The 23379-nt window shown below is 40.5% G+C and overlaps 2 protein-coding genes across 4 annotated transcripts; both read right to left on the bottom strand.

Moving 5' to 3' along the window:
* Positions 1-1545: 1545 nt before the first annotated feature.
* Positions 1546-8423, bottom strand: cyld2 (cylindromatosis (turban tumor syndrome) 2). 2 transcript variants are annotated; one of them, XM_030418611.1, is made up of 15 exons: positions 8269-8422; positions 7982-8081; positions 7354-7864; positions 6952-7081; positions 6231-6478; positions 5977-6142; positions 5194-5326; positions 4538-4642; positions 3904-3983; positions 3662-3728; positions 3444-3576; positions 3231-3339; positions 2988-3106; positions 2696-2900; positions 2020-2438 (listed from the first exon to the last, which is right to left on the bottom strand). In XM_030418611.1, exons 3-15 carry the CDS (start codon positions 7786-7788, stop codon positions 2233-2235), a joined length of 2136 nt encoding a protein of 711 aa, XP_030274471.1. In that variant the 5' UTR covers positions 7789-7864; positions 7982-8081; positions 8269-8422; the 3' UTR covers positions 2020-2232. The 2 variants fall into 2 exon arrangements, with proteins under 2 accessions (XP_030274472.1, XP_030274471.1); XM_030418612.1 differs by lacking the exon at positions 7982-8081 and having other exon boundaries at positions 1546-2438; positions 8269-8423.
* Positions 8424-10436: 2013 nt separating this feature from the next.
* LOC115582882 (glutathione hydrolase 7-like) lies at positions 10437-14485 on the bottom strand. Of its 2 annotated transcripts, XM_030419107.1 has the most exons (15): positions 14272-14484; positions 13870-14072; positions 13641-13792; positions 13433-13550; positions 13280-13347; positions 13129-13202; positions 12858-13039; positions 12678-12765; positions 12458-12588; positions 12267-12355; positions 11551-11676; positions 11329-11446; positions 11105-11242; positions 10914-11013; positions 10437-10823 (listed from the first exon to the last, which is right to left on the bottom strand). In XM_030419107.1, the coding sequence occupies exons 1-15, from the start codon at positions 14414-14416 to the stop codon at positions 10672-10674; spliced, it is 1884 nt and encodes a 627-aa protein (XP_030274967.1). In that variant the 5' UTR covers positions 14417-14484; the 3' UTR covers positions 10437-10671. The 2 variants fall into 2 exon arrangements, with proteins under 2 accessions (XP_030274967.1, XP_030274968.1); XM_030419108.1 differs by lacking the exon at positions 13870-14072 and having other exon boundaries at positions 13641-13806; positions 14272-14485.
* Positions 14486-23379: the final 8894 nt, after the last annotated feature.

Genomic DNA, 23379 nt, shown 5'->3' with positions numbered 1-23379 from the left:
ACAATCTGATTCAGTTCTTTGCATGTACAAACTGTTCCGAGGACAGTTATCAGGACGATACGGACATACAGCTGAAAATAAATTAAAATATTTAAGTGTAATGTTGCCAACTCCATGTACAGATGGGCATATGAATATGGCTATAGGCTAAATAAATAGAAACAATAAATAACGTTCAGTTCAACAGTTTCTGTGAATTGTAAACAGGACTACTGTAATGCAAGAATGCATTGGTTAGTCTAATCGCACACATGAAACATATTACAGGCATCATTACCAGGAATTAACATTTTAGATGGTTAAACTTTGCTTGCCTTCAAGGCCTTGGAATGGTGTTGTGCTTATGGTGAGTACAAACATGGTGTAAGCCAGAATATGTGGCACATAACCAGCATGAGCCAGTTCTGCCCACCACAACCTTGAGAGCCAACAGGCCGATCAAATAACAACTTAAAGGAAGAGAGGTCTGCACTAAAGTTGATCAGTGAGTTTTAAGTTGAAGGTACGGTTCAGGATAACATAAAAAACACAACAAAAAATAAATGAAAATCGTTGTGTTTTTAGAGGGATTCCCAAACTGGCTGACAGACGGCCACTCAACAACTGTAAATCTGATCAGAATACACAGAAAAGCATTTCAAAACACCAGTATCTTAGAATTATTTTGATATTAGTTATAGGCTGTCGCAACAACATAGCAGATTGCACGTTCATGTTGCAAATGATCATTTAGCGCCAATATTATTTAAAATGTTTTTCATCAACATTTTTCCCTCACTGCTTATGAGAATAACAGTTTGGACTGACGACCTTCATACACACACACACACACAGACATTTGTACACTCTTACTCTTGTAACAAGAAAAAGTCTGTTAAAGGGGCACTTCCTAGTTTTGGAGAAGAAATTCATACTCAGAATTTTAACATTTACAATATTAAATTGTTGAATTATGTGTCAATATTATTGTAAATATCAAATTACAATGATAAAAACTCAAAAATATTTATTTTTTCCATAACTGAATAACCAAGCCGTTATAGAGGAAAAAAATGGTCCGAAGAACAAAGTTTGAAGCTAGAAAGGTGGCAGACAAAACAAAATAAAACGGTATGAAATTGTGTGACCTTTAAAGGTCAGTTTGTTTATTCAGTCAGGAAAATGAAGAGAGAGTGTTTAGTTTGTTTAGGCATAAAAATGAAGCAGACTTGTGGTGGGGCTGAGTGACTTGCAAACTAATTTTTGTCCACAAGAGGGCATATCAGTCCATAATATTACCTACTGAGAGCAACAAGGCCACACAGAGAACAGTTTCACAATTTTCTGGTAAGGCCAGAATCTTTAGCAAATACTTTTGGCTTTAAATAGTCTTAGATGTAGCTGATTGAACAGATAAAAACATCTTATTCCACAAAGTAAAAGCTGGTAATAAACATGATGACAGAATGTAATGGTGTGTCTTCTTAAGCAGCCTCTGTGCAATTCAAACAAAAAAGAAATAATTTTATCAAAAAAAAAAAAAAAAAAAAAATTCCAAATTGCTTCTGTCAGATTTTTAGTACAATAACATGAATGTACATCAACTTCCAATTCTTACATTTTGTTAACGAAAAAGGCTGTATTAAAAATCAAGTAATATGCACTCGTAAAATCTGCAATGTGCATCCGTTTTCAGTAAATGCAAGACAACATACATGTATATATGTAATTAATTTAGTTTGATATTTGAGTTGGTTGATATGGGGACTTCAGTAAGTTTTTCCCCCCCATCACTGCTGACAAAGTTAAAATTATGCAACACCACACAAAAAGGTAATTAAGAGCTTGAGTGGACTTTGATGTTATGCATTTATTATGTGGTAAGTTAAATTTAAATTCATGAAAATCACCAGCAAGCAAAACATTCCTTTACAAATCTTGATATAAATAACACCGTGCAACAACAAAAAGGTAATTCAATAGCAAAAGGAGGGAATTAAAGATGGGTGCAGACTGTCACATTTTTACTGCGCATTCTTTCCCTTCTTGCAAATCACCTTCGACTGAGGTCATTCAGAGTCAACATTTCTTAACTACAGTATTGTTTAATCCCATGATGTAAAAAGCATCCACTTCAGTTCCTGCTGTTTGGATGTAATAACAACAAACACACAATCTTGCTGATTAAGCAGAGATGCAAGGTTATTAAAAGGCACTGTTATGGGAACGTTGTGTCCTCGTCCTTACATGCATTTATGGCTCCTGATGGTTGGGATTTGACAGTGGCTTGGCCGGGTTCTGGTATAAAAACATGTAGGAGTCACACAGCAGCCTGTGCACCAGTTCAGGAGTTTGGGTGGGGTTAGCCCGAGCCAGCTGCTCCTCCGGCTGGGACAGGAAGTCACCCAGCTCCGGACATACTCTGATCTCGGGAATGTTGTAGCCCTGTTGATCATCACCTTTTAAAAGGAAGAGTAGCCTTAAGATTAGACATCAGCTCAAGAAAAGATAACAACATGTCACAGACGTCAGAGCATAGCTTTATCTAATTTTGTGGAGGCTGCATTATCAGCAAATATGGCCATCATGGGTAACCACCAAAACAAGTCATGGTTTGCACGAACATCAGAAAAAATTACCTGTATGGTAATAACAGAGCAAAAGACCAGTTACAATCATCAGTCAAATAAAGAAAACAAGCTGGAATCTATCTTACCACATCTGTCTGCCATGCTGTCAAAGAAGAGCCAGGAGTGAGGATCAGGTCCATATTTGATGAAGGACACATAGTGGCTAGTATGAATGCAGAGCACAGCAAACAGCTTCATCATGTGTCTGGGCACAGAACTGTGAGAGGCTACATCGTCTGGTACTGTGAGAGCTTTGGGGGAGTGACCCTGTCTTGAGGGATGGGTGTGCACCTGAAAGAAAAGTAGAAAGTTAAAACTACAGGTCTGCAAAGTGGCATACTTGATATTTAAAAAAAGGCCTAAAAAATAAAACATTACCTGTGTGTTGCACGTAGTGCAATACTGTTTAACTCTCCCTGGCTGCAGTTTGTGATCTGGTAGACACTGTACACACTCGTGCTCTGCCAAATGCCCACATATGAAGCATTCCCTTGGAGCTGTTAGGAAAAAGTACGGAATTTGTAAGCATCTTTGAGGTCTTGACAAGAACACTTGATTAAAAAAGTGATTCCATTCACGTTATTAACGATTTAGTTCAGTGTTATCATGTCTGCTCCTTACAGTTGTATAGGAGATCTGTGATGTCCAGCTCAGTTGAAGGAATGATATGAGAAAACATCTTATACTTGTTTCCGAACCGTGGCATGTGAACCATTAGAAGGGACGGCATCTGTTGGATGAACAGCAAAGGCAACATTTGGGTTACGTGATTGTAGAGACAAAAACTTGATAAACACATTGAGGCTGCTCTCTAAAGGAGGAGCATGTGCTCACCTCTTCAAACTTGAGGTCACATGACAGACAGGATGTGTCCAGCAGCTGCTGGACTGAGGGAATCTGTCCGATCTGTTCTTTTTCCAGAAAGATCTGGAAAGTATAGGCACCCTCAGATCTTTCCCCTCTTGATCTAAAAAGTAACAGAATTTAAAGAACTACACTTTATGCAGTCCAGCAGGACAGTATTCTGAACAGTTTGTGGCTCAGGGCCCTACCTGAGTTTGAGCAGTGGCTCCATGCAAAGCACCTTCTGAAAGAAGACTGAGATGAACTCTTCTGGGTCTGCAGTGAAGGAAGGTTTTAAAACATGTGTTTAAAAACAAATTATCAATTAAAAACAAATTTAAAAGCATGAAGTACTTTAACAGTAGGCTTCAGTATGTAATGCTGCAATAACTAAAGCCCTTTGATTAAAATATATTTCTAACAATGTATGTTAAAAAAACTGGGTGTGTACCTTTTTCCTCTGTTTGGAAGGAGTCGCACCCAAGCTGTTTACGGAAATTCATCACACTGTCAGCAGGGACAAACCCATGTCTGCAATATATAATTTAGCTATCAGTAAACAAACACAATAAATCACACACTACTGCATGCACCAAAACAATCAAGGGCAAACACAAACGACCCACCTTCTTATGTAACAAGAAAGTGTGTGTACTTTTTTGCATTAGCTACTTGAGTGGTGTGTGTGTGTGTGTGTGTGTGTGTGTGTGTGTGTGTGTGTGTGTGTGTGTGTGTGTATATACACTGTATGAAATCCATGACCAAAACTAGGTATACAATCTGACATTGTTTTTTATATATATAAAAAACAATGTCAGATTGTATACCTAGTTTTGGTCATGGATTTCATACAGTTTTGTGATCCAATATCCAAGAGCTATATTATTACCAAACACAATATTATATCAATTGGGGTCTAATTTGTGTCAATTAGATGTGCTGACTTAAAAACGTTTGAGAACCACTGAGCCATTAAGAAAGAATCCATGTTTAATAGTAGAGATTATGTAAAATGTCACAGTGTTCTTGTTTTGCAAACTCGATGATAACACAAGGCAAGACTGTCCTGCCAACAGTGTTTATACCTGCGTAGACGGTTCACTATTTTTCTGAGAGTGCAGGTTACAGGTTGCTCTGTGTCAGCGGGCCTCTGGTAGATATTATCCAGGGTCACAGATGAGCTGAACAAACTGAAGAGAGAAAAACACAGTTTTACCAACTCTGCACACATCTCAATACAGCCATGCTCATTTAGTTGTTATGAATGCTGAGGGCATTAACTTGTTCTTCTACACAAAGAACTCTTTTTATTAGTCAAACACTGCTGTTTGGGTATTTAACTAGTTAATTGGTTTCACATTTTAAATGGAGAAACATCAAATATTCAGCTCCATTAAGACATTCCTGCTTTGATTTATCTTATTTACACTTCAACTCTCATCAACTCATTCATACAAGCTAGAAACTTTATTGCAATGCAGTTTATCGTCAACTTTTCAACAAACCATTAAATATTCCATATCTTTCGTACATTATTGGTATTATTCAACTTTTAAAACCAGCAATGCAGTTACGTGCCAGACATCGAACATTCACAACGCCTCTTTTCCAGAAATGCCTTCTCTAGTTTCACATTACATACGCTAAATAAAATTCAGAAAATTAAAGTAAATCTGAGCTGAATTTGCAAAGTTGTGCTACTTGAGAAACAATGCCCTGAGGAGCGTTGAGCTGGTTTTACCTGAAGAGTGTGGTATCAAGGTAACAGGAGTTGATGTGACCCTGAATCCCTTTCATTCTTCCCACTAACAAAGACAAGGCCTCTGATTCAGGGATAGGTGGTGCATAATCCTCTGACTCCTCAAATGGTGGAACTGATGAGGAGGCAAACATACAAGAACAAATGTTCCTTTTAAAATAACATTTGAACACAGATCATCATTTCACCTGTAGATGGGGAATGTAGCTTCTCACTGGGCGTAAACACACTCGACTATCAGACAGGCCTTCATGGACAATGATTCATTTGCTATTAAAGAGAAGTTCACAGGTATGTCACACATGTTTCACTGATAAGTAATGCCACACACCGCGCATGGTTTCAGGTGTAATTGGCATCATTTTTCTTAACTTACTCCTGCCTGAGGCAGAAGGGTGTGAAAGCAGGTTTTTTTTCCACTTGGGTACAACCCTAATGTGACACTTCATTAGCATGCCAATATCCTATTCTGTGAGGCTGTGTGATTTGCAAATGTAAATAAAGCTAGGAATTGGGAGTGAGGAATGAAAAACATCCATCCCTTAAGGTTTAACTGATAAGTAGCAAAACATCTGGCACAGCACTTTAGAATAGACAATTGGGAGGGAAGCTAAGTCATTTTGTAAATTTGGTTAAAAAAAAAACTTAGAAGACTAAGAAAACCATTAAGAAAAAAACAAGTCATTATAGAATATAATGTGTGTAATGTGTACATTTGAACTGCTTATGTACAGTTGTCCATCAAACTTAGGAGAGGTGTCTAACCTGGAGGCATTTCGGTGGATTTTGGAGTTTCCTTTCCTGTTGAAGAGAAGAACCTGCTGTCAGGGCTGCACTTTGTGACGGGAACAAACAATGCTCTGGCCCCTTTGCAGGTGAAATACCTCTGGCCTCCATACTTTCCATCAGAGCAGCCGTTCACATCATATTCCTGAAACAATGAAAACCAAATCAGATAAAGAGTCTTCTCAGCCCAGAGCCAAAGGAAAATGTGACTGTACAAAATCTTAGTCACTCACCAATTCAATCCCAGCCCATTCACCAGTCTTCCCTCCAGGGGTCCCCAACCACCGGACCACTCCATACACTGTGATCCCTGAGTTGGACTCCACCTCCACCATGGATCCCACCTCCAAAGTCATATGAGATGTGCTCAAACTTTGGGGCCGACTGACAGTCTGCTCTCTATGGTTCTCGCTCAGCTGTCGTGGACGGGAGCGCATTGTCGGCATGGAGTTGATGCGCGTCACTGCTTTTTCGTTTAGACCTGCGGAGAGGTATGGAGGATATGCGGGTGAGGGGAGGCTGAAGGTCAGAAAGTCATATGACATTTTTTGTTTTTTGTGTCACGAGGGGCCTAATCAGATTGCATAACATGGAACATGAGGTATGTAGACAGCTCAGAGTGCACCATGTACAAAAACCATCAGACAATTTGCTGAGTTGCATTCCATGGCAACAAGACCAGTTATTCCAGTTGTGTTCTGGGGACGCATCTTCAGCGCCCCTCCTTGAGTCATGGGTGTTTTTATACACGGTCAAGGTTGGGATTAAATCGGCTGACTGGATGGGGAGGGGGCATAGGTTGTTTTTGAACCAAAATTAATTTATCATAATTTCTCTAGGATTTCTAATGGGAATTGATAAACTCAAGAGTCATCCCACCAATTATCTTGTGGCTCAGAAACGCATACACATACTGACTTTGAAAAGGGCTTTGACCCCGACCCCTTTACGTACTTCCACATTGGCCGTCTTTCAAGTGCAGTCCGAGGGGATTGGAATAGGATGGGACCACCTGGAGGATGTCTGCCGCACTGAACAGGGGCAGAGGAGCAGCTTTCTTGGATGACAAATTGCTACCATAGTCCTACAAGGAAGACAAAGAGAAACAGATGCTACACTCAGATGTACAGAACAGAGATAAACACTGGTGTGCGTGTAGATTCTGTGCTTGCGACAATGAAAGTTACGTATCTCTCTGGCAGTCTTTTGACTGATAAGCTTGACTAAAGACACAGATCAGTGGTGATGATATAGCCCTACACCTTAAACCCAGTCTCTCTCTCCCCCCCCCCCCCCCCACACCACACACACACACACACACACACACACACACACACACACAACTCCTCTACCCACCACAGGTTCCACCTCAAAGCCCAGCATGTGCAGGTCGTCCTTGTTCTCCTTCTTCCCGATTTGCATGAGGTTCTTCACCAGCCCGGGCAGGTGTCCCTTCTTGTACTTCACCACCACCAGGTCATCCTGAGACAGCTCACAGATGGCGGCGAACAGCTGGGGGTTACATAGCAGCTCCAGGCGTTTGCTTATGGAGGAAATGAAGAGCAGTAGCTGGGCCTGGTGGCGGGTCAGAGGGTACGTGTCCTCCCTCCTCACCATGCCTCCGCTCTTGGGGCTCCCTGCGTTGCTGCCTCCGGAGTACAGCAGCCCCATCAGCTCCCCACGCTGCGTCTCCGCCTCCACACGGCCGATACATCCGCGGCTGAAGCCTTTCCTCGACTTCCCGCGTATCACTATGAAAAATTTGTCCTTTGCTACAGTTCTGGGCTCCATTGAGACTACTTATCTCCAGCAATTCAGTCGGTTTAACGGCGTTCAAGCAGGTGTTGTGCGTATTTAACCAGTGACCCTGTGGAGATAAAACACGAGTACATTACTGCAGCCGAACAACACCCCCGAGCTGGAGAAAGTAAATTGCACACGAATGTCGAATACAAATTACATTTTCTTGTCTGAAAGCACTCACCGTTTCACTGATAATACAAAAAAAACACGACAAAAAAGGAGGCGTATAGGCTATGAGTACATGAAGTGACTTGAAACTTGAACAATTGTAGGAATGTTTTCTGAAATTGTAAATAAATTAAGTTACTGACACAAGTCCCTGCTGGAGCCGGCTTGATAATGGGACCTATGATGCTCCACCACTATGAATACACTAGCCGAGCTGTTCTGCCCCTCGCTAACATATTCACTGAAATTCACTCTTGAGAGTCGGTTCAGCCTTTGTGACACAAACTTCTGTTTACTCACTGTTCTCACTTGTCCAGCGCAATTACTCCTCGACAGGTTTCTCCATTGTTGCTGTAAGTTATTGCTGGTAAAAGCAGATGACTGCAGCAGCCTCAGCCTTCCTCTTTCCCTTATCTAGCACTTCGGCAGCGAGGTGACCCGCAGACATTTAAATACTGACCTGCCGGTGACCGACAACGCCCACTCTGCAGCTCTCAACCTGTCCGCCCTAGAACCGCCCACATGAGCGCGAGTGGCTGCTCATTGGACACCAAGTAGAAGACTGTAGCCAGTGAACTCCCCCAAACTAGTGGTGGGTGATGTCACTGCATTTGGTTTCGACCCGATACCAAGTCAGTCAAAGCCAGTATGGCAGATAGGATGTTCATACTTTTTAACATAAAAGCACAGGACAGTTTTTAAAGGCAAAATAACAAAAAATATGTATTCTATTAGCGTAAAGTGGAAGTGGATACATACAAAAACGCTATCATACATAATAATGATGATAGTTATGATATGTTATATTTTAAAAGATTACTATATTCAGCCATTTTCATATTTCAGGTTTGAGATAGTTTTCAAATCCATTAAAATAATTCATTTAGATAACAAGTTCCAGAGGGCTCAATATGATCAGTTTGACTTAAACATTTATTTTACTGCATGTACCTGGATATTCCCTGCCTCTCTGAAAAGGCTGATGAGGCATTTTCCTCCTTGCAACCTTTTAATTTACAGCTGCGAAGTAGCTCCTCTCACGTTCAGCCGTCACTGCATGTCGGATGAAACACGTAAATAAATTAGCACAATGTAGAAAAGTCAAGCTGAAACTGATCCATTTGTATCGATCCAATTGAAGCTTAGATCAATCTACAAAAAGTGTATGTAGTATCGGTAATGTAGATATTTTTGGATCAATCCGCCCACCCATACTCAAAACTGAGAATGAAAAGTGCAGTGCAAAAGTGAAGATGGTGCTAGATTAAATTCATTCTTTGGTTTTAAAAGTGCAACTTTTTCTTCTGTTTGGGGATTTATTTAGGGAAATTAATATACCTTTAAAATATATGTTTTTTCGTGTTGTAAAAAGAACCCTTAAGTAATACCCAAGGAAAAGTAAACATATCATGTGAAAATTTTAGTCTGGTAAAAGTGAATGTGACACATAAAAATAGTACTTAAATAAAAGTCTCAAAGCATCTGATTTTTAATACACTTAGGTATCAAATGTACATGAATAAACTGAACAAAGTGATCTTAAAGGAGTTTTAATTTCTTTATATATGGCGAACCCTGCCACACTTCAAACAGTTTTCTGGGGACCTTATTTTCCTCTGAGAGCAGTTTGTTTTTTCAGTAATGGAAAAGACAAATATTTCTTAGTTTGTATTAGGACTTCATTAATATTGTAAATAATCAAAATTCTGACATATAATTTCTTCTCCAAAACTACAGAGTGCCCCTTTAACTCAATAATAACTAGTGACTAAGGTTACTGATTACATGCAGTGGAGTAAAATGTTTGTTTCCAAAATGAGTGGAAGTAACAAAGAATTGAAATATTCAAAGTAAGGCCAAAACTTTACTTAAGTATAGTGCTTCTGTAAATGTACCAAGTTACATTCCATCACTAGGTAAATGTGTGAATACTGATTTAGGCATCCATCTACATTGTATGTTATTGATGTGTTGAGACAGAAAAGTTAAACAGTAAGTTCTACAAAATGTAATGACATATTTGTCTTCTCGTCCTTTCTTACAAACTGTACTAGATCGTCAGATTGGACATTAAAATAAACCCCCAAACTCCACTGCAGCTTTGTTTTTCTGAGCAGGGTTTGATGAAGACAATAAGTCTCCATTATCAAATGTCACCATGTCCTGATATTACTCCCCAAAGATGGTCAACACATACCAAGCAAAATAGGCTAACCAATGGCTGGAGTGCAAAATTTTGAGTGACATGTTTGTTTGCACACAGACTGAACGCATGTGACATGTCCTACCTTGTGATTCAGCTGGTATGACTGTCTGACAGTATCTTGACAGCACATCAGTCACTTTTACGCAACAGCCTTCGTTTTGTTCAGCTTGCATATGCTCAGTGACCATGTGTGTCCTCAACCAGCATAAACCTGTCTGTTATCATTTATTTGAAAATCCAAGAAGAAATATCAGATCAGAGCTCAAGTGTGATAAGGTCAGACGTCACATGACTAGGCAATTTCGTCTTATTTAATAGAAGCACCTGTAGGAGGAGTGCCCTCTGTTGGCTGGTGATCCAAATAACTTAAGACAATCCAACACTGGCAAACAACAACCACAGACTTACATTACACAGTCGAACAAGCTTGTCTGGATACCATTGCTTTATAAAATGCCCTTTGAAGATATTAATGAAAGTTCATGACATCAACTAAGCTATAATAAACCATCAGATAATGGAGGTAGTGTTATGACCGAAATGGTATCTTTGTTCCTCCTGACCCCCTGGAAAACAGAGTTGGTCTTCACTCCTTGAACTTTGTGGCCTTTTTCATCCAGAAACTGCACACCCTCTTCTGGAAATTCAGCTGATGACAGAGAATTAGGAAAAATTACTAATGTTACACCAACAAGGACAAAGTTCAAAAGACATGACAAAAATATTGTCTCATACTTACAGTCAGCATGAACTCTTTTTGGCTTGAGTTTGGGGTGGAGTCTCGTCAGGGAGAGGCTGCTGTTTTTCTCTTCATGGAGGGACAGCAAATGAATCAACACCTAAAGCACGCACAAGTCTCTGTCAGTAAATTAATCAAGGAGAATCGTTTAGAGTGCTTAATCAAACCATTACAATGTGACGTAATCAAACCTGGGTGATCACACTCAAACTCTGTTGTCCGCCTGAACTGCTGAGTGCTGCGTAGATCCCGCATTTACTCCACACTGGCACCACTATTGTGGGCAGGAGCGATGATAGGGGCCTCTTGCCTGGCTGGACTCTGTTGTTCTGTAGCACCGATGTCAAACAGTAAGCCATATTTAAAAACAATGCTTTGTCACTCATTGTATCGGGGGGTGAGATTTCTAATGTACCTGCTGGGTGAAGAGTTGCTCGTGTGTTTTGTTTGGCCAGGAGAAGTCAAGAATGAGACTGTTGAGAATGACGCCTGACCTTGTTACTATTCTGCTCCCGAATGGCCTGCTCAAGGAACTGCCAGATCATAAAGACAAGAGGTACGATAAAATAGTCATTGAGCCCTGCAGTACATACCGCACATATTATCTTGGTGCAGTCATATGTCAAACTACTGTCACCTGGCCAGTGACACCACAATGTCATCTGGTCCCATCACCACCACTTGCCCGGCCATCAGCTCTGTCTGCAGGGGGCGGACAGTGGAGTATTTGATCCTCTGATGTAGCGCTTCAGTTTGACTCTTACTTTAGTGAGAGCAGAGAGAAAATTAACAGAATTTTACAGATTTACTGATAAGTCAGTTTTGTGTTGCGCAGTAGAGTTGGCAGTCCATAATGTCACCAAAATATGACATTAATATACATCATAAAAACACACACAGATGCATGTACCATAAAGGTGGTGATATCTCCGGTTCTGCTGCATGGATTTTAATCATTTGTTCTTAAACTGTGGATAATTAGTCATTGGTGTAAGAGTGCAATGACAGACCAGTGGATTGTCTGGTCTGTCATTGCACTGGCGCCTACATCACCCACAATGTGACTTAACCACTGAGTGACATCACTGGAGGCAGTTTATCAGATTACATGCAGCTTCTTCTGGAGCCTTAAAAAGTAATATGTCACTTTATGCAGTAGTACTCCCCGAGACCTGTGAACACACCTTAACAAGTTAAATTGCCTGAGCCACCCTTAGATCATTTGTCTTTTTTTACAAACACAAAAGAAGCCAAATGGGCCTGTGCCCTTTAGTCTGACATTTCCTAAACAGACAGACAATCAGTTTATCAAGATTACATAATGTGATTAATCCCCGATTCCTCATGGTTTACCTCAGCATGTCAGAAAGCAGCTCGGTCATTGAAGAGTTATACTTAGGATCACCCAAACCACTGGCCATAGCCATAGCTGCTTTCAGAGCCTGAATGGAGCAAAATAAATCACTTTCATGCAGAAGTGCTTTTATTCCAGCCAGGCCATAATATAAAAGTACACTGTAATATAAGGGTTTTGCAATCAGCACCTCTGCAATCTGCTGGTATGTTTGGTTTTCTGTGTTATTGTTCTCAGTGAGATGGAAGCCTTCCAAAAGATTGAGGGCTGATATCAATGCTGTGCCAGCAGACGGGGGAGGAGGAACCTGAGTAATAAATTCTGAGACAAGAGTAACACAATACAGATGAAGGCATCAAGAATACATTCACTGCCATTCAGTGTATTGTTGAGCTCAGTCTAGTTTCTACCATTGTACAGGCCTTCCACTGGCTGCTCCACCTGCACACTGTAGTTACTGATGTCGTCTCTGCTCAGGACCCCTCCATTAGCTTGTACCTTTGTATGACGCAGACGTTAAATCACTGACATTTGGGTGATTGTAACACTTTAAGAAGACCAGGTTAAATTGATATGTGGATGTCAGTCACCTCATCCTCCAACTCCTGTGAGAAGTTCCCCTCATAGAAGTTCCACAGGCCGGCCTCCATGACTCCAGCCAGACCTGGCATCCTCACAAATGACCCAGCACGCAGAGCTTGGCCACCCGGGAGGAACATGTCCAAAAAACGCTGCGACAGCCGCTCACTTTTCACCTTCAATATAGCCTCAGCTGCAGGATGACATAAATGAGTCACATACGGGTAGATCACCTTCAGGCGCCATCATCGTATTGTATAACGAGTCAGTGGTTAAACTCACCGAGACTGACAGACACATTGAAACCGTCTTTGGCAACAGCAGCAGCTCGGGTGACCACATCCTCCCATGATAAACTGCAGAGATTTTGCGGTTAGACGTGTTTGACTTAATAAACACCAGGTTAAATTTCACTTCATCTGAACTCTTTTACCTCCCATACAGGCTGTGAGCGTGATGTAACCCACGGAGCATACCTGGCACTCCCACCTGCAAACCTGCCTGAATAAATGAAGGAAAATGACACATAATGAAATAAAAAATGATGAATTGTTCCCCCCGACCCCCTCCACTTTTTTCTTATCACCTTTAATTGTAAAACATTTGGCAGCATCTCCTCTCTAAGTGTATTAGGTGCAGTTCCCTGAAAATGTATCACCCTGGTCACATTTTTCTGGATGTCGTGAACCATCATCACCCCACCTCTGTGGAAAAGACACAGGAGTTAGGGAGTTAGGGATCAGTTTGTGATCAGACACATTGATTCTAAGCATATAAATTAATCAGTCACATACCCACCAATACCTGACACATGTGGATGCACAACACCCAAACACAGGGCAGCAGCAATGGCTGCATCCACACTGGATCCACCATCATGAAGGACCCTCTGGCTGAGTGCAGTACAGCGCTTGTGATCCGATGCTGACACACCTTTCACAATAGCCTGAGAGGAAGTAACTGTCATGAGGTTACATAATGCAGTTGTGGTAAACACTTGCATATTTGACATGCATGACATACCAGAATCCCCATCACATAAATATGCAGGATCAGAGCAATTGTCACTCCAATGACAAAGGTGATAGACACAGCATAAGCGGTTGAGTCATGCATTGGGCCGTCTTCGTCTGTTTGTTTGAGATCGGACAAGCTTTGGTCGGATACATTTGGGCTACCAGACACAAGCTGTTTGAGAGGGACCTCCTGTGGGAGGTGGCTGAAGTCTGTGGCAGCAGCAAGGAGACAAAGTTTGAAACTTTCAACATGGTGGAAATGTTTGAGAGTGGAAAGATGCAAATAGTCCTCCAGACTCAGAGATCCTGCCCATTTTCTCCCTTGGGTTCTGATCAGGTGATTTATACCCACAATGTTGGCACCATGGCAGGTTTAAATCAGAAGGACGCTATGTCTGTTTCCTCTCACCATGGTTTTTATTCAGGTCACAGGTGAAGTCACTTTGGGATGAGCCATCAGGAAATTGAGTTGAACCAGCACAGCTTTTATATCCGCCTGTAAAATGCTGGTTGAGTTTTGTCTCAGAGGAAACATTCATCTTCACTGTATTCATTCAACAATTAACTCACAAGAACACAATATGCCTCCTTCAATTGTACAAGTAAATAAACTTCACCTTTCCCACAGCTGAACATGTAATAAAACACAGCAGGTGCGTTAACGTGCCAACCAATGAGATCTCAGCATAAACATCTGTCAAACTAAGCAGTTCAATGTCAGTTGGACATTACAATTTTATGCATAAATACAGCCCAAGCTGCAAAGTCCTAGTTTTTATTTTTATAAAGGTTTTAAACCAAGTACAATATGAGTATACCTTACTGTTATCTATGCTTTTGATACTTAAGTATATTTAATTTCAGATACTTTACCTGAATAATTTACTATTTACTAATATACTATTTAGTAGGTATTTGTACGGCTGACTAACTTTTAAAGAAGTAACATTTTAGCATAATATTGACTTATAGTCAAGAAAACTCACCTTGAGTCTAAAAACATGAGAACATACCTGACCTTTGACCTTACGGCCTTCAAAGACACAAGTATTTTTTAAGTTCTTGTAAGTTCAGTACAAATGGAGCCATGTTGTGTGATATCATGAATCATCATACTTTTAGTTTGTGTTGTTCCAGGCCACAGTCTGACAAAGCACAAGGTGGGGATGACCATATAAGCCACATACAGGTGGAGGGAAGATCTAGTCTGGGCGATGCCTGATAGCGGCCGCAAACAGCTTTTCACTAATGACACGAAGCCCGCAGTGAGCAATGACATATTTGCTACTGTTCCTCCTGCTCACAAGCCACGTGTCAGAGAAAAGGCGGGTGTGACTCTGAGATTCCTCAAAGATGTTCAAAGCTGACAAGGTATACCAAACCATTCCATTCTTTGCTGATGAAATTATTTTAAGTCCAAATAGTTTTTGATGGCCGTAAAGTTATTTGTAGTTTTGTAGGGGTTTATGAGCTGTACTATTTCTTGGCCGGGCACAATGACTTCCTGGAGTCCCAACTGAGCACCTGGCAACCTCACAGTGATGACACGACTCCAGGAAGTGACTTTGCCCGACCAAAAAACAGCCTGGCACATAACCCGATGTAAAACCCCAACATAGCTTTTATACACAGATGTTTTTGTACGAATAACCTTTAGACTGAGCCCCGCTTGCTATTTAATTTGTTTCCACTCTTTGTGCTAAGCTAAGCTAACCTGCTGCTGGTGGTGGCGTCATATTTGTGTGCTTTCAGTGGTAACAATCCTCTCAACCAACTGTTTGCAAGAAAGCTTACTTTATTTCCTACTCATTTAAGGTGCCTTATGCTTGTGGTAAGATGCAAATCTATTTCACCATTTAACCTGCTCTCGCTGAATTTTTTTTGATAAAATAACAACTTCAGAAACTACAAAAAAAGCGTCCACTCGAAGAGCACTCTAAATCGCCTTCGGTCCACAATGACCCTGCCAAAGTTGTGAAATGTGCCATCAAGTTTAACTTGTCAGGTAAACTTCTGAGTTCTCGCAAGTTGCACACAATCCTTCTCGTTCCTACCTTGTCATGTGCCTCATATGACAGACATCTTTGTGTTCAGTACGTTGAGATTCATGGGAGGCCTGTTGTAAGGTAGGTTGGTGTCATATCTTTTCACCACGTGAGGGCAATGAAGCCTTTCTGCTGGCCTCACCCTCAGCTGTATCTAGGGCACAGATAGACAGACACACTGTTCAAAGGCTAGTCACTTACCATCTTTTACCTTCTTGCATCTCTTACAAAAGGCGTTACTGATGGAGCCACTTTGACATTGTCACCTACTCTCTCCAGACCAAGAGGAGTAACTTCACCAAGCCAGCCTTTGTTTTTTTTATAGTTTTCTGTTTATTTTGCTTTGTTTGCTTAGTGTGCTTTTTGAATTGTATTGCATTAAATGTCAACTGTAGATGCACAATAAAAGGTGCATCGTGCATTGCAACGATTAGGCTGCTCAGGGGTTGAGTCGTGGAGTGGTGTCATCTTCTCTGGTGGCAGAAATCTTGTATGGAAACTTGTTCAGTCCCTTGCCTGCAGTCTCCTACTCTGAGTAAAGTATCTACTGTATCGTGCTACGTGGTAGCAAGGTGGACCCTAGTGATTTTATCTAACCTGCAGTATTCAAAGATTCTGGAAAATGTAAGAAGACCAACCTGTCTATACTGACCAATATGACTGACCAAAGAAGACTGAAGGACAGCCAGAAACAGACAAATGCCTGTTTGAGAGTAACTGAGCAGAAGATAATGAACTGAAATGTAAATATTAGCTGATGGTTCAAATTTAGTGTAATTTCTAAAACGTAACCTGATCCAGTAAAATGGTGTCACAAGAATCTGTTATACGACTTAAAAAGGTGATAATTGCCTAAAATAAGGCTACACAAGTCTTGCTGTGACATTAATTTCCATGAAACTTCTCCACCTTAACCTAAACGTTATCAAGCTGAGATGTCTACATATGATTTAAAGATTACTGATTGATTTTTGTAGTGTTAAACATCTTTCATGTTACCTTTCTAACAACATTTTTACTGATGTTCGGATATAAATGTTCCATAGGACTTTAAAGTGAGTTATGTTATGTTATTTATGTTAAATCAACTTTCCGCATTTAATATGACATGGATAAAGAGAAAATGGTACAGATGCCCCAGGAGTGAAAGTCAACCAATAAGTGCCAAAAAGTCACTTGATTAAGGTGTTTTGTGTTGAAAAGTGGTGGGGATACAAAAAAAAGGACATTTTTTTTTACACAGTTGTCAACATATATTGACTTTGCCTTTTGCTAGACTTCCAGTGACTTGCCCGGTTAGATGAAGGTTCACTAAAATAAACTACATAGAATGTGATTTTAGACAATGTATTCAGGGTTGTGTGAGGTCACATACATAATAAGAGTACATAATTAGGGTGGGGAAATCGTGCAGGTTCATTTAATTTTCATTGGTTAATTGACACTTCTAGCTTCAAGCTATTTTTAGCACATTTTTAACTTAACCAGATATTTAACCAGAATCCCCAGTGTAAATGACACCTATGGGTAAAGGCCTTATTTAAGTTAATATTGAAATTAAAAATAACTTTAATCAGAATGAGTAAAAAGATCTGAGAATAAATAATTTAATTTTTGGTTAATAGTTATTTTCCTAACATAAATGATTTATTAACCATTCATTAAGCAGTTGTAAAGGTTTTTAAACATCATTTGAAACTTCAGCCATTTCAAACTGTAGTCTGGTTAAGCACATAGCAGACCAGATTACAGTAACAATGGTGAGTCAGGGTTTATGCATCTGTGTCTCAATTTTCCAGAACAGAGACTAGCTGGGAATGTATATGAATATTATATGTACACTTCTGTCGAGGTAGCAGGAGTTGAGGACTCATCTATTTTACTGCAGGAACAAATGAAAATGATGCGCTGTAAAGGGTGAGCAGCTGACAGACGACTGCTTTTGAGTAAGTTTAAGTGTCAGGAAGAACTCTTGGATTATGTTTATTGTAGCTGTGGAATTTATTGGAAATTATATTTACAGTTAGGTCTATGACTTCTGCTTGAAGTTTGTTTCTGTGATTTCTTGCTTAAGTTAACCAAACAAGTGTCTCACCTGCTTACTGTACATTACCTTGTGTGACTACCACACACCTTCATTGGACTCCTATTGGTGCGTTAGTAAATGACTCTACAAATATGAATATATAGCCTGCATCTTTATATACAGTCAATGACGAATACAGTACCATCTGTTATAATTAACCAACCTGGCCTTAAAAATTTACTGAGCAAATGTGAAATCTTTAATGTAAATGATTTCACACATTTGGTTCACATATTTGTGTTTACTGATGAGATCATATAGTGACATGCAAACTTAGAAATCAACACATCTGATCAGCGATAAGTGGACACCGCTAGTCACTTCAAAACCATGTGTGCAGCAGCAAGTTCAGCCTAAACTTTAAAGCATCTGGCACTGAGGCAGTGATGGAATGTTACCAAGTAGGCTACATTAACTCAGTACAGTTATTTTAGGGTACTTGTACTTTACTGAGTATTTCCATTTCGAGGTCTTAATACATCCAATCAACTACATTTACTGGATGACTTTTAGTTAATAGTTACTTTGCAGATAACATGATGCATCAGGGCCGAAGTATCATAGTTTTAAATTAATTTATTTTATTGACAATTGGATAAAAGAAAAAAACAACAAAGAAAGACTGATTAAAATAAAGCTGAATATTGGATCAGATGATCGATCATCTCAGTCGAGTATAGGCCAGAGGTAAATGCATGTCCATGCACAAATCACATCACTTTCTCCAAAATGTTACAGCATACATTTGCATAGGCTGCACTTTTTTCATCCACATGCACACAAACAAAAAAGATCTCATTACATGAGGTGAACAATAGCACTCCAAATTCAGATACAGTACAATTCATAAAGTAGCTGCCTACTACCTGGTGGTTAGAGTTGTTGTTGTAATGGGTTACATCCAGACTAGATGTATAGCTTATGTCTACACAAGACTAAAAGGTGTGTGTATTTGTATATATTGCCGTATAAGTGTATGATGAGTGTTGTGAGATCATCTCCTGGTTAACATATGAAGTAGTGGCACCAGAGCCTTAGTGGCAGAGGTTGCGATGTCCTGGCTGTTGGAGCGGGAAGGCGTGATGTTGGACGCCGTGACGAACACGGTTCTGGCGCTGGATGGCGTTACGAGTCATGTGCTGTCGGTCTGCCCAGGTCTTGGCCTTCTGAGTGGAGGTTATCTTTGACACTTCTAGCAAAGCCTTAGGCTGAGAACTGGAGCCAGAGATGGCTCGACTGGGGCTACTGCTGCTTTCAACCATAGGCTCCGGATCCAAAACACTGAATAAAAACACAAACAAGTATGTGAAGCCTTGAGAGTCAGTATTCATCAGTATATGTTAATGTGAAGTCAAACGGAACTGGAACTGAAATGGTCTGTTTATAGTCAGCATACAACATATTATCTTGTTACGGTTTCTTGATGTTGAAATTCTACATGTCAAGAAAAAGGATTCCTCCTGCTCCCTCACCTGATGTCAGCTGCCACAGTTGCGACTGTGTCCCCATGAGGAGCAGAGTTTGACGGTTGGATGTCAGTCAGTTTTGCATCCTGGTTTTCTGCTGAACCTGCCTCTGTGGACACAAAATGGAGGTTTGTCATATAATTGGGCAACTATTCAGTATACAGTATGTACATTGTCCTTCTGTAGACTAAAAAAGGAACAGCTGTTTTTCACCTATTCCTCTAGGACTAAAGGACCAAAGGTGACAAAGCAGCATTATAATAAAATACTATAGTGCTGCAAAATCGCCTGGCCTTCAAGTCTTGTTTTCTAGATGTAAGAGGACATATCTGTTTGGCACAGACCCCAACAGATGTCACATCATCATGATCTCAATAGCTTTTTCAGTAAAAATATGAAAATTCCATTACAAAAATGTCCATTTCCACTAACTGTGAATCATATCGCAAATTTGCCAGAATAAACCACATTATATGCCTTTATGAATTTGGGAGAGTAAATATATGGAAAACATGTCCCATGACTGACCTTGATGACTGACAACATGCCACTCTTCTTCCACCTCTTTTCCAGACTTGACTGTTTCAGGGGTCTCCTCCTCTCCCCCAAAAAGCAGACGGCTGATCGTTTTGAACATGACTGCTTTCTCTTTGTCTTCTCTTGAGGTGTGTGCTGTTGTCTTTCTTCCCTTCTTTCTTTAGCAGGAAGCTCACAGTCTCTATCTGCTGAAGAGAAGGAGAATGCTGGCTCATGTAGTCACATACATGTTCATACCTTCATGTAATGTACCTCTAATCCCTCTTTGACTGTTTGGGAGTGATGCCAAGCGACCCTTCCTCCATTATTATTTTTCAAACTTCAAGCAAGCTGGGTCAGCTGACTAGGGTGTCCAATGAAATTGTGTTTTTTTAATAGCGATGCCCACTCCCCAAGACTTTCATTGTTAGGGTGGACCCTAAGGGTCCATCTGTCTGTGGGCGTATACGGGGAGGGGCTCCTTTTATCAAACATCTTGTCAGTGCAAAGCCTGGCCTGCACCTTTTACTGGACTCAGATGGCTCTGTGTCTGCGGTGCACACTAATATATATATATATATATATATATATATATATATATATAACCCTAATAATGCTGTTGCATTGCTGTTGTTGTGTTTTCACTCACTGCCATGCACAGTAATAATGGGAGGAACAACAGGATTAAGAAAAAAAAAACTCCTGCAGCCACATAGATCACCTCGTTGTATGATCAAACTTCTCTCATTGACTGAATTCAGTTTAAATGTATTTTTACACACTGTCTCATGTATTTAGGTCATGCTCAGTCCTCAGTGGTTTGCAGTAATATGCCATTAAACCTTCAATGGCTGCAACCAAACAAGCCCGAGACAACCGATGACAGCCAGCGGTCCGGATAAAACACAACGCTGGGACAGTAACCGAATAAAATGTGTCGCTGATGTCAACAGCTATCGTGATGGTTGCTTCTTTATTGTCTAACGTACGCAGTCGTAACGTAAATCTCGGTATATTAGCCTTCAGCTGTGCAGTGTCCTTACCTGCTGTTAGTGTTTCAGTCGCAGACCATTGTGGAGAGCCAATCTGTAAACGTTCACAAGGACCTTTAATTCAAGAAAAAGCCTTTAAAAGCCAGAAACTGTAACAGCCGAGCAGTCTGTTGTTTTCTATTTCAAATCTTTAACCGAACACAGACAACAGAGGGCACGCCCCTGTCCCCGCCCACCAGGAGTCCACCACCAATCAGAGGCCGCATACTGCGCCTGCGGTTTGATTTGATTCTGGTAGGTTGCACGTCATGACACTAAACGTCACGTTAACAAACTTCGTACGTTATATTCACTCTTGTGTGTTGGTTTCTGTTTTAAGATGCATTGTTTTGATAGCAACAGGAAGGCTAACTTTACCAAAACATCCCTTAATATTGGACTGTTTGAATACGAATGCTCGTAGCCAAGACGGAAGTGGGCAGTTCCGTCTGTTTATCGAGTTACTGCACTGAAATTAAACAGCTCCTAGTGAAAATAGTGCCCTCATACATTAAAATAGGCATACATGCGTCAGATCAGCTACTGTGGAGGATTGTATTATTATTGAGCTGTATGTAGAGGGCATCAGTAACCGGCAGAAACATTGCTAACTCTCTGTCTCCATCTAGTGGTTGAATTAGATCAATGTATGCCAACTTATTTTACATTGTGTGTGCTGTAGCAGTGTGCTACTGTGAGTACTTGAGTAAAATCTAACTCTGAGTACTCTGAATATCTGTACGCTAAATATGAATGATGCTCTATGAAAGTGTCTTTAATTCAATACAACCCTGTCTGGAATCTGACAGCAAATCACAACCAAAGGCACATAAATCCAAAATGTCAGTGCAACTAATGTTTTGAGTTGCTCTGACACATTAACTTTGAGGGCAATGTAGAAAGATACAGCCCAACGACATTCATGGCTTTGGGAGGAAACATGAATATTAATTCAAACCTAAAACAAATGAACTCCACAAAAGGCATCGGAGCAAGAAATGAAACCTTCACTTTCTAGCTGTGAAGCCATAGTGATTCCCACTGAGCCACTGTGCGGCCTAACTGTGCCCATCAAAACACAAAGGGTTCCTCTTTATCTTTATAGGAAGTCCAGTCACATTTACTTCCAATTTGTGTTGAAAAAAGAAAAAGGATGCAATTTTGATTTCCAACATATTTGTCAACGAACTGTAACATTGTGGCCATGGCACAAAGCATTACCCTGAAGAGGCGTAGCCTGCAGTTCGTCCAGCATGCACAGAACACACATGCTGAATATATGATACCCCTGCAGGATACATGTAAGACACTGTGCTTTTTTATATTATATTATAAATATATTATATTTTATATATTACCATTGGAAAATAATCCTGTTCATCTGCTATGGCATCATGTCTTGTTGGGCGACTGTAATTTATTGTTTCTGACGGTCCACATGTCAATAATCAAGGTGGAAGGTGGATAATCAGCGGGAGCAAAAATAGCTAATCGTATATGTATTATTACTGTGACTGGACGTACATTTAAAACGCACAGCTCACTTGTTTAAATGTGTCATTTCATTGAAATGAACTGGTCACACAACACTACCCACTGTCTTCCAGAAGATGGCAGACTTACCCCACTGAGGTTGGTGTTGCTGAGACAGCCTGTGTGTGTGTCAGGGTGTAACCTTATTAAATAAAGTGTGGCAGGTCTGGTGACACCGTGACATCCTACAACAGGGGGCAGTCTGACGAGAACAGTATTTTGAATCCAAATTCATTCATACAGTCCCCTTAACCTCAATTGAATGAAAATGACATTAAGCAGAAATGTTACGCCTCTTCATGAAGTCTTATGTTCAGACCTCATTCTCTTGCACATTCCCAAAATGAGGGAAACACTTGAGGCTGATTGTTTGAGATGAAGTCAGTGACTTCTGCCCAAAGTGATCCACACATGTGCAGATTAGCTGAACTGGAGAGTTTAATTTGAGGCTTAAATATGAGCCTGTAGCCTCCCGTAGGCTGCAGAGTTGGATGGTGTTTCTCCTCACACATAAGATACAGCATTAAGGCTTTACATCAGTACGCACACCAGTGTTGTTTAAAAACTGGATCAAAATATCTGGCAAATTGTTTTTTTATCACGTGGCATCTGCAGGTATATGGAGGTGGGTATGTATCTGCACACTTGGACCACACAGTGTCACACTGCCACTTCATGTCATTTATTCGCACTAATTGTAATAATTTGCTACTGTTCCTTCGCCCCTTCCTGTCTCTGGGTCAACACCAGTGGGTTCGTGTGTGTGTGAACGCTGTGAGGCTCGTGTTTTTGTTGTTGTTAAAGTGTGTGAGCATGAAGACTTCATCCTGCGCACTTGAG

The sequence above is a fragment of the Sparus aurata genome, chromosome 6, assembly GCF_900880675.1.
Source record: "Sparus aurata chromosome 6, fSpaAur1.1, whole genome shotgun sequence".
NCBI classification, from domain to species: Eukaryota; Metazoa; Chordata; class Actinopteri; order Spariformes; family Sparidae; genus Sparus; species Sparus aurata.
Note: the sequence above shows the minus strand (reverse complement) of the source record. Positions and strands in the feature narration are given on the sequence as shown.

Bases quoted from the DNA above. Each gene is read 5' to 3' on its own strand.
- cyld2 (XM_030418612.1), bottom strand. From the start codon at position 7,788: ATGGAGCCCAGAACTGTAGCAAAGGACAAATTTTTCATAGTGATACGC. The intron at 5,327-5,976 runs GTTAGACACCTC...CCTCCTCATCAG, and splicing joins ATCCACCGAAATGCCTCCAG to TTCCACCATTTGAGGAGTCA. The intron at 3,984-4,537 runs GTATAAACACTG...TATATATTGCAG, and splicing joins ATAGTGAACCGTCTACGCAG to ACATGGGTTTGTCCCTGCTG.
- LOC115582882 (XM_030419107.1), bottom strand. From the start codon at position 14,416: ATGAATACAGTGAAGATGAATGTTTCCTCTGAGACAAAACTCAACCAG. The intron at 12,356-12,457 runs GTGCTGATTGCA...TGCTCCATTCAG, and splicing joins CATACCAGCAGATTGCAGAG to GCTCTGAAAGCAGCTATGGC. The intron at 11,677-12,266 runs GTAAACCATGAG...CTCTCACTAAAG, and splicing joins CTGCTTTCTGACATGCTGAG to TAAGAGTCAAACTGAAGCGC.